This window comes from Vipera ursinii (genome assembly GCF_947247035.1).
Source record: "Vipera ursinii genome assembly, chromosome: 3".
NCBI classification, from domain to species: Eukaryota; Metazoa; Chordata; class Lepidosauria; order Squamata; family Viperidae; genus Vipera; species Vipera ursinii.
Genome location: NC_139516.1, coordinates 62817160 through 62828780, shown reverse-complemented (window position 1 = coordinate 62828780; position 11621 = coordinate 62817160). Strand labels below are relative to the sequence as shown.

At 39.5% G+C, this 11621-nt stretch overlaps 1 protein-coding gene across 1 annotated transcript; it reads right to left on the bottom strand.

Annotated features, from left to right (window-relative positions):
- Nucleotides 1-207: 207 nt before the first annotated feature.
- DMRTB1 (DMRT like family B with proline rich C-terminal 1) lies at nucleotides 208-10538 on the bottom strand (the record flags this gene model as incomplete). Its single annotated transcript, XM_083358140.1, has 4 exons — nucleotides 208-308; nucleotides 5410-5554; nucleotides 7733-7971; nucleotides 10115-10538. 4 exons carry the CDS (start codon nucleotides 10536-10538, stop codon nucleotides 208-210), a joined length of 909 nt encoding a protein of 302 aa, XP_083214266.1.
- Between the last annotated feature and the right edge of the window lie 1083 nt (nucleotides 10539-11621).

Genomic DNA, 11621 nt, shown 5'->3' with positions numbered 1-11621 from the left:
GCTGTTTGGCACCAAGACACCAAATTCTAGTGGGACAAATTAGATGAACATGAAATACCAATAATGCAACTAGAACTGAATAAGTGCTATATTCTAACTTTACCTGACCGATAAATTAGGATTAGCAGCAATATAGATTAAAGTAAAATACAAAATAACATTTATAGCATCACTTGAAGGCAATATCTCAGCTTAGATGGTGAAGATTTATTGTTCAGAATATGAAGAATAATCTTCAGTGGCATCTTCTTGAGATGTTTGGCTGGGTTTACATATAACTGCAGAATCCTGGCTGTCTTCAGTGGAAACTAAAATACAGAAGCAGAACAGAAGTCTTCTGTTTTATTAAATGACTATTATTTAAATAACAAAAGCAAAACACATTCTTATTCACAACACAATTCTGTTATTTACAGAGTGTAGTTTAAAGAGCCATCTACTTGAGTATAAGCCGACTCGAGTATAAGCCGAGACCCCCAATTTTACCCCCCAAAACTGGAAAAAGTTATTGACTCGAGTATAAGCCGAGGCTGGGAAATGCAGCAGCTGGAGGCTGGATCCCCCGAAAGACGTCTCTGCTGAGATGAGAGAACGGGGTGGCAAGCCGCCGAGAGAATGGGGCGGTGGAGTGCTCCGCTGAGAGAATGGGGTGGCTTGCTGTTCTCTCAGTGCAGCACGGCAGAGGCTGGATCTCGCGAAAGAAGTCTCCGCTGAGCGAGAGAATGAGGCGTCTCAGCGCCTATTTTCTCGGCGAAGACTTCTTTCGGGGGATGCAGCTTCTGCCGCCCCTTTCTCTCAGCTGCCCAGTGGAACAGCTTGCCACCAGAAATCAAGAGTGCTCCATCACTGGAGGTTTTTAAGAAGAGACTGGACATTCACCTGTCTGAGATGGTATCGGTCAGTGGTGGCGAAACTTTTAGAGACCGAGTGCCCAAACCGCAAGCCAAAACCCACTTGTTTATCACAAAGTGCCAAGGCAGCATCGGCATTCTGGTGCCCTCGGGGGAGGGGACAGGGAGGCGCCTCTGAGTGCCGCCTCTGGCACGAAAAAAAAGGGGGAGCAAAAAATGGGCCACCGTACCACAAGGCACAAAAACGCCAACCGCCGTGCCGCAGGGTGCAGATACAAGGCACCGCACCACGTGAGAACGGGGCTGGGCTAGTGAGTATCACGCAGGCACTAGCCCCGCCCCCTTTGCAGCATGTGCCTGCTCGTGGCCCTGTGCGCGCATGCACGCATGTAAAATGCTTCCCCCTCCCTTTTCTTCCAGTCCACCAACCGACAAGGACCTGCTGCTGGCAGCGGTGGTGGCGCACGTGCCAACAGAGAGGGCTCTGAGTGCCACCTCTGGCAGGCGTGCCATAGGTTCACCACCACTGGTATAGGTCCTCCTGCTTGAGCAAGGGGCTGGACTAGAAGACCTCCAAGGTCCCTTCCAGCTCTATTCTATTCTATTCTATTCTATTCTATTCTATTCTATTCTATTCTATTCTATTCACTTTCTATATTTCTATTCTATTCTATTCTATTCTATTCCATTCACTTTCTATATTTCTATTCTATTCTATTCTATTCTATTCTATTCTATTCACTTTCTATATTTCTATTCTATTCTATTCTATTCTATTCTATTCTATTCTATTCTATTCTATTCTATTCTATTCTATTCTATTCTATTCTTATTACCATTCTCTATTCTATTCTATTCTATTCTATTCTATTCTATTCTATTCTATTCTATTCTATTCTATTCTATTCTATTCTATTCACTTTCTATATTTCTATTCTATTCTATTCTATTCTATTCTATTCTATTCTATTCTATTCTATTCTATTCTATTCTATTCTATTCTATTCTATTCTATTCTTACCATTCTCTATTCTATTCTATTCTATTCTATTCTATTCTATTCTATTCACTTTCTATATTTCTATTCTATTCTATTCTATTCCATTCACTTTCTATATTTCTATTCTATTCTATTCTATTCTATTCTATTCTATTCTATTCTATTCTATTCTATTCTATTCTATTCTATTCTATTCTATTCTATTCTATTCTTATTACCATTCTCTATTCTATTCAATTCTATTCAATTCTATTCAATTCTATTCAATTCTATTCAATTCTATTCTATTCTATTCTATTCTATTCTATTCACTTTCTATATTCTATTCTATTCTATTCTATTCTATTCACTTTCTATAATTCTATTCTATTCTATTCTATTCTATTCTATTCTATTCTATTCTATTCTATTCACTTTCTATAATTCTATTCTATTCTATTCTATTCTATTCTATTCTCTTTCTATATTTCTATTCTATTCTATTCTATTCTATTCTATTCTATTCTATTCTATTCTATTCTATTCTATTCTATTCTGTTCTGTTCTGTTCTGTTCTACGTTCTGTTCCATTCCATTCCATATTTTCTATTCCATTCTGTTCCACTGTCAGAGCCCATCGGAGGCAACCCAGTCAGCCCAAACAGGAGTTACACTAAGGCTACGCAGCCTCTCCTCTCAACCTGAACCCCTCCTTACCTTTCCTTTTATCTGCTTCCTATTTTTAACTGCCGGCTGTGCCCTGCCCTATTTTGTCCTTGAGCACTCGTGAGCTCATCAAGAACAGAAGGTAACCGTGGGGGGAAAGGCAGGGCAAGATCTGCAAGATCCCCATTTGCATTTGACTTTGCCATCCCATCTGGTTCGAGATAACGAGAGAGAGAGAGAGAGAGAGAGAGAGAGAGAGAGAGAGAGAGAGAGAGAGAGAGAGAGAGAGAGAGAGAGAGAGAGAGAGACGCACACCTCAGCAAAAAAGAAAGAAAGAAAAAGAAGTAGTAGAAGTGGCAGAGAGCCCCTGTGGGTAGGAGTGAGGATGGGGAGAAACAGCAAGAAGACCGGGTGGGGTGGGGTGGGTTAATCACTAAACCTTCCAGTGTTTAACCAAAGCAGCTTTTGCATTTGTCAAGCTCTGCTAGCAGGGCACTGGACGGGCCTGGCGGAGCTGCTGAAGGTGAACGGGAGAAGGTGAGTCTTCGCCGAGAAAATCTCAGCGCCCATTTTCTCGGCGAAGACTTCTTTCGGGGGATGCAGCTTCTGCCGCCCCTTTCTCTCAGCTGCCCAGCTGAGAGAAGGGGGTGACAGAGGCTGGATCCCCCGAAACAAGTCTCCGCTGAGACGAGAGAACAAGGCATTGGAGCGCTCCGCGAAGTATGGGGCGGGGAAGCTTGCCGCCCATTCTCTCAGCGACGAAGACTTGTTTCGGGGGATCCAGCCTCTGTCGCCCCCTTCTCTCAGCTGCCCAGCTGAGAGAAGGGGGTGACAGAGGCTGGATCCCCCGAAACAAGTCTCCGCTGAGACGAGAGAACAAGGCGTTGGAGCGCTCCGCGAAGTATGGGGCGGGGAAGCTTGCCGCCCATTCTCTCAGCGACGAAGACTTGTTTCGGGGGATCCAGCCTCTGTCGCCCCCTTCTCTCAGCTGCCCAGCTGAGAGAAGGGGGTGACAGAGGCTGGATCCCCCGAAACAAGTCTCCGCTGAGACGAGAGAACAAGGCGTTGGAGCGCTCCACGAAGTATGGGGCGGGGAAGCTTGCCGCCCATTCTCTCAGCGACGAAGACTTCTTTTGGGGGATCCAGCCTCTGTTGCCCCCTTCTCTCAGCTGCCCAGCTGAGAGAAGGGGGTGACAGAGGCTGCATCCCCCGAAAGAAGTCTTCGCCGAGAAAATGGGTGGCAAGCTTCCACCGCCCCATTCTCTCAGCGGAGGCTTGCAGAGGTGGCGGCGGAGCTGCGCGCGCAGCTCTCCAAACCGCCGCAGCCCATTTGGAGAGCTGCTGCCTTCGTCCATGTTTGATGAAAGCAGCAGCTCTCCAAACTGGGGGGTGGAAGTTCTTTTTTTTTGTTCACTGGAGTATAAGCCGAAGTGGATTTTTTCAGCCCAAAAAGTGGGCTGAAAAATTCGGCTTATACTCAAGTATATACGGTACTTATTACTTCACCTTGACTACATTTGTTTCCTATTTATTTAATATATTAATAGGCTAGTAAACAAATATAAAGTGTGCATAGTGATATTGGCAATTACTGAGAACATCAGATTGAAAATGATTATTTGAGCCATTTGACTATCTGCAGCTGTTCAAGGCAGAACCATTTTTCAAATACAGGTAGTTCTTAATTTATGGCCAGTCACTTAGGAATTGTTATAAGTTACAACAGACCTACTTACAATCAGGATTCAATGTTTTGACCATTGCCCCCCCCGATCATGTGACTGTACTTCAAGTGCTCAACAACGAGGCCATTTGCAGTTCTCACAGTCACATGACTGCCTTTTTATGATGGTTTTGCTAAAAACTGGTACTTACTTCCATTTTTTGGCAAAACTGGTGCATAATGAACCATGAGTTCACTTAACAACAACGTTCGCTTAACAACTACTGCAAAAGTGGTCATAAAATTAGGCTGGTCACATGATCAACCCGCTTTATGACTGCCATAGCTTACAACCATAATGGGCAGGGTCCATTATAGTTGTAACTCAAGGACTACTTATAAGCTAATTGTGACAATGAACAATATATAACTACCAGGATCCAGAACATCCTGGAATGTATTAGATCACATATTGCTAAGCACATTGATTTGTGCTTTAAATTGTAAGCCGCCCTGAGTCTTCGGAGAAGGGCGGGATATAAATGGAATTTAAAAAAAAAACATACTGGGGAAAAGTTTGTCCTATTGAAAAAAAGCCCTCAATCCCTATGTGCAGAAAGAATGTAAAGATTTAATATGACTCTGCTGCAATAAATTATTTGGGGAAAACACTAAATTTCTTTTGAAGTTCGTACAAATATTCTTTCGTTGTTCTTTAGTGGTTGAACAGTGCAAGCAGAGTTAAATTTTAAGTTTAATATTTTCAGAGGATAGTTTATTTCCACCCAAAGTCATGTATTGCGATGTGATCATGATTTAATCCCAGATATAAGTAAGATACAATTAAAGTAAACGCACGCTTGATTTATATGCCCCTGTAGTTTGAACAAATAATGGATTCTGTTGTTCAGGTGATGTTTCTCAATGTTGGTTTCCGAGATCATAAAAGCATTTGCTAGCAAATCATTTGCTAGCAAACCCACAGTTGTTAAGCAATTGCTGCAATTCTAAGTGTGAAGCCATTTTCTGATATATTTTTTGTCACGTGACAATGGAACATCAGTCGTAAAGTTGAGACAGTCGACAAGCACCTGAAACATGGTCAAGTGACTGAGAAGCAGGGATGGCATGACATTTTACAAAGACCAGAAATGTTTTATGGGCTATAAAGCACCTGTTCTGGGCCCATTGTAATTTTGAATGGTTAAGTGAGTGTAACGGTTGCACAACCAAATATTCTGATTACTCACCAGATGTTTCCTTTGTAGCTTCAGTCACAAGGTTGAGCTGGAGAGGTGGTGGAAGGTAGTGAATCCTTGGCAGAAAGCTTCGGGGTATAAAGGGTGAGAGTGGAGTATAGTATCCTGGCCGGAAATCCCCACCTGTGTCCTGTAGCTATATAAAAACAAAGTTGTATGAACAGGTGGTGAACTGAGCTATGCACACGGTGGCTATAAAGTCAGTGAAACTTAGGCCAAAACATATTTCATGATCCTATGAAATCTCTCTCTCTCTCTAATCTATCATCTATCTATCTATCTATCTATCTATCTATCTATCTATCTATCTATCTCTGTCTATCTATCTATCATCTAGATTTCTAGGAATTATAAACAAGGGGTTGTCTGGTCAGTTTCAAGAACAAAAAAGCCACAGGAAAACGTGAAGTTTCTGGAAAGAGATTTTTGCAAGAATGAATCAAATAAATAAAAGAAAATATCCTAAGTGATTGTAATATTAGAGCAAATTTTCTCTCTCTCTCTCTCTCTCTCTCTCTCTCTCTCTCTTCATATGACACACACACAGAGAGAGCACCGCCATGGTGGTATCACATGCCTTCAGAAGAGATTACTTTTCAGCTACTTCCAGAAAGCATTTAAAATAGAAGTCAGTCTGACAGAAACCTAACTTTATTTATCATACATAATTTTATTAGCCTTAATTTTATCATTGGAAAGGAAATCAAGAACATTTTCAAGTTTTACATTTACATCCTCCAACTCAGGACATGGATAGGCACAACTGGAAAAGACTGGAACCATTTAACAGAAATCCAAATCCCTGTACCAAATGGTAAATAAATGATATTAAGGTCCAACAGCAACAGTTACATTAACTGTGGTACTGTATAGTTAACAACCCATATTTAAGAGAGCTAAATAACACTTCAACGCTATGTTTTTCAAATAGATTTGGGAGAGAAGACTTAACATGTATTTTTGCCATTTTTTTATTCACCTAAGTTGTTATTAACCCATTCCAAATTTAAAAAAAAATATAGCTTTTTTTCAAAAATATTTTTTCTGACATACATAGGGGAGACAAAGTTTATAGTTTGGGCTAGTACTATTAGCTGCTATGCTCCTTGCTTGCATTTCTGTAGTTAAGTACCAGGAAGGAACACAGGGAAAAAAAAATCATCTTATAGATATGTTGTGGGTTCAGTATATGAGACATTACAGAACCATCTATTCTCACATTCCTTCCCCATACTTTTATTAATTCCCCAGTCATAACGACCATTGGATATATTAACAATTGCATCAACTAGGTGGGCCTCAATGAGAGATTATAATGAAGTTAATCATCAAATGTGCATCCAAGTCAATGTTTTATTGAACCATGTGGATGATCCAATATACAGCCAATTTAAATGGACAATTCTAAAAGTAGAACATCTGAGATTTTCTCAGAAATTCAATTAAGATTCATAACTAGACTAAAGTTCAATAGAAATTAAATTATTGTATAATCCTAGCAGCTATTCATAATTCATTAATCTTGTCTGCATAGTATCCAAACTTAGTGGGTTCCCAGTATGGTAGCCTTGGGTGGCAATCTTTCTTTCTTTTTTTTTTAAATCCCATTTATATCCCGCCCTTCTCCGAAGACTCAGGGCGGCTTACAATCTAAGAAGCACAAATCAATGTGCTTAGCAATAGCCTTCATTCTATGTATATGCCTGCTTATTAGGGCTTTTGGCCCCCCCAGCGGCATTTTTACAAAGTCAGCTTATTGCCCCCTCATTTTACCTACCTCGGGAGGATGGAAGGCTGAGTCAACCTTGAGCCTGGTGGGACTCGAACCTGCACTAATTGCAGGCAGCTGGTGTTACTTAAGGAGGCATTAGTCCACTGCTCCACCAAGGTTCTTCAGGCATCTTATACCATTCTTTAATTTTTTTAAAAAAATAATGGAAAGTGAATGTGCTGAAAAGCATAGTGCCAGGCTCTATCATCCAGGCTCTATCATCCATTTCATTGCCAATAATTGAGTTCAGATTGCAATTTTTGAAATACAAGCAGCCAGGTGCTGCTTTGTGTGGATATGTGGCTATCTGATAAAAAAAATTGTAATCATGGGAATGTAGATAGAAAAGGGGTAGTAATCTCACTGGTTTGGTTTCTGGTGTTTTGTGAAAGATTATGCCCCACAAACTACAATCAAGTTACTCAAAATTCAAAATATGTCACTACTTCAAAGTTATTACACCAATAGCGAGCTGCAAAAGACATCTGTAGGTGTTGTGCTTATGTGAAGGGTATTAAACCATATGGAGAAAACTATACTTACTGGTATAGTAGCAGGAACACTACCTGCTCCATGATTGCCAGAAAAGTGTCTGAAACTTGTTTGCAGAGGCAAAACAGGTGCAGGAGATGGACCTCTGTAAGCTGGTTGATTGATAGTGAATCCCATTGAAAATGGATGATAAGGATACATCCCAGAGTATCCGGGATACATTTTGGGAGGGTCCCTCTCCCCAAATTCTGGACACACAGTAATACATTCTTGAGGCACATTGGGATGATCTGTTAAAAAAAAAGTTAGATGAAACGGATGGTGGCTGGATTTAAATGGGTTACCAGTATTTATTTATTTATTTATTTATTTATTTATTTATTTATTTATTTATTTATTTTATTCTGCCTTTATCATTTTTACAAATATCTCAAGGGGGAGGACATATCCAACACACCTTTCTTCTCTTATTTTTCCCAGTGAGGTGAATTGGGAGTGAGTAAATGGCCTAAAGTCAACCAGCTGGCTTTCATGGCAAAGGTAGGACTTGAACTCATGGTCTCTTGTTTTCTAGCTTGGTGTCTTAACGACTAGACCAAACTGGCTGGTATCAGCAACATATAAAGGTCTGAATGGTATTTTAACATCCTAAAAGTGTTGCATTTTGGCTAATTGAACTTTCAAGAAGGTACACTTTAGGTGTCCTCCCAGGTACATATCCATGAGAACATTGAAGAATGAATGAACAACTTATATGCAAGAAGTGTTTTTTTAACATAATTGTTCCACACTGAGAGGTGTAAAGGTCCTACAATCAAGACACCTTAAAAGGCCAAGATCTTACAAATGCAGAATTGTTGCTCATTGGATCTGTATCAATTGGAAGAATGCATAGAGATCTTTGTTAGTCACAGAGAAGCAAAGGATAGAAACATATTATGCAATAAACAAACTAAATCAACTATTATTTATTTATGAATAAGGAGATATATTAACATAAAATGTGATACTGTAATTTACTGTTTTATATAGTTTGGACAAATTTAATTCATGGTTTCTTGTTTTTAATCAAAACTTTCATTAAATTTCATGAAAATGTAAAATACAAAAACAAAGAAAAGGAGTTAATAAAAGGGGCAAGGGTAACAAAAAAAATCATAAATACGAAGTGCAAGCAACAATAACAGCAAAAAGCTGATTTTCCTCAGTACGAAAAAAAAATCTATAAATCAGTGACACTTTGAATTAGAATGACCCACAATAAACAATTCTGTTTTTTCTCTTAAGTAGAACTTAATGTATCAAATCAAGCAACAAAAATAAATTGCAAGGTATCTTAATAGTATTTAATGTTATATCAAACCAGTAGATGGCAATCCATATTCATAAATAGAGCACAACAGGGATCCCAATTAAGAGAGCAGCATGGAGGAGAAGATATTTTTAATGTAACAAAAATTCTGAATAATTAGGAAATGTATAACATCTTGCAATCTTTCAGGTTTAGTTTTGATAAACAATTTTGAACCTGTTGACTTAAATCAATGGTTATTATCAGTTTGGTAAATATTATATTAGAGGAGAATATCTGTAGCTCTTGGTTAAAATGAGGGATCCTTGGTGCTCTCTGAGCCTGGCTGTTTTCTTGCAGATGTTTCATTACCCAAATAAACTACTATTATCAGTGCAAGAAAATGTCTGCAAGAAAACAACCAAGCTCACAGAGCACCAAGGACCCCACAAATATATTTGCTAAACTTTTGCTGTATTTAAGATGATTAGCACCACTTTATTTAAAAATAACTAGCCACTGCAATTTGAATTTTGCAGAGAAATTCAAATTAGAGCACTTCATTTAAATGCGGTGCATTTCTAAACAGTCTTCAAAATACAGCCTGCACAATATCAATTCAATGCAAAAATAAATTGTTAACAAAAGATGGCAGCAGTCAAAGGTTTGTCTATTCTCTTTTGTTCTTAAAAAAACAATCCAGCAAATTATTTTCATTAACACTGAAATATTCCCTTTGCTGAGAGGAATGTTGGTAAAATATAGAACAAATCATATTAATTCCAGACTCTTTGTTTTTTTTTATTTGCTTGATTGGCACTTCAGTGTTTTGTTGGGCCTGCAGCAACTCATTTCACTCATACAGTTCAGATTCTGGTTGTTTAAATTTATGTTTGCAACAATGAAGCATGGTGGAGCAGCTTTCAAGCAGGATATGGAAGCTGCAGTCAATAAATAAACAGCTAAGCAATAACATCCTTTGGCAGGGGAAAGAAAAATAATAATCCAAATCATCACCAGTAACAAATTGGCATAGCAATGCATACATCGCCAAGGCCCAGGACAAGTAGAAAGTTAAGTTCCTAAACAGAAAAGACATAACTAATCATCATTATTTGAAAAATAATGGCTGGTACACATACCTAAATCTATGAAGGTCGGAGAGCTCGGTTTAGGTGGAGTTGGATTATTTGCTGTTCTGGTACTGGAGCTAACTGCTGAAGTCACTTTAATTCCTTCATGCACAACTGACCCAGGAGTGGGAGACTCTGAGGAATTTATTTTTAGGCCCTTCTTACTGCTAGCAAGGGCTACCACTTCTTCATTGGGCCTACCCTGAGTGGGAGGCAAGGTTTCTCTAGGAGGTGAATCTGGTCCTTGTCTTTTTAAGGCCTTCTGTGCAGCCATGATCTTCTGGCGTTCAGTGATGAGAGAACATTTCTCACATGGGCACTGCTTCCACCTGCAGTGACCAGCATGACCCTTGACTGGTACCACAAAGCCATGATTCCGGCAACGTGAACATTTCGGAGCCCGAAGAGACTGAGTCCCATCTTGGTTCTCCATGGCTGACAGCTCTCTCTAGATCCACACCCTTCTAAAATGGCATGCACTGAAATCTGCTCTCCTTGCCTGCAAAAAATGGCTACAATCTAGCAATTAAGCCTGGGCCCCAGCCTAAGAAAGGGAAGAGTTCTGCTTCATGGAGAAGGGAGGAACATTTGGCGCTGGGTCTCAGCTCAACAAAATGTAGTATTTTGTGATAGGTGACAAGATATTCCAATTCCTTTCTTTTTTTATTTCTGGAGACTCTGTTTTGAAACAGACCTTCTCTGGAAAACTTTATTTTAGTGGAAACTCAAATTTGGAAAAGAGCTTCCATCCCTGCAAAACCTACTGATCTTGTCTCTTTGCCAAGAAGGTGGAGTTTTTGTTTTTAGGGCCACAGATAATTTTTGTGAGCAGAAGGCAAGACATTGAGTTCTCTGATGGCTCTGCAAGAAAGATTTAAGAGGCTGGATGCCAACTGTGCAGTTTTGTGCTTCAGTGGAGAATCTGTGGTGTGCAGTATTAATTGAGATGGAGCTGATGAAAAGAGGAGAACATTTTATACAAGATACAAGTCGAGTAATTGAATGTGATACCTGTGATACCTTAGAATTATCTTGCTCCATTTGTTTCGTTTCTGAACTTCAGACAGTAATTGGTTAAGATGTGCATGAGTTCATATCTTGTGACATGCAGGGAAAACAGCTTTCTTTTTCCTTTATTAAACAGTGTTTGTATCATAAACTCCAAATCTCTTTGGGATTTCTGATATCCAAAGAAGTTCGGAGGACATTGTGTGCATTTGTTTCTCAGTACAAATTAACTACTGTATTTATACATTTATTTCTCTGAACCTGAGAGGCAGTCCATAAGAATAGAATAGAATAACAGAGTTGGAAGGGACCTTGGAGGTCTTCTAGTCCAACCCCCTGCTTTGGCAGGAAACCCTATATCATTTCAGACAAGTGGTTGTCCAATCTTTTTTTAAAAATGCAGTGTTGGAGTATTAACAACTTCTGGAGCCAAGTTGTTCCACTGATTAATTGTTCCAACTGTCAGGAAATTTCTTCTTAGTTCTAGGTTGCTTCTCTCGATTAGTTT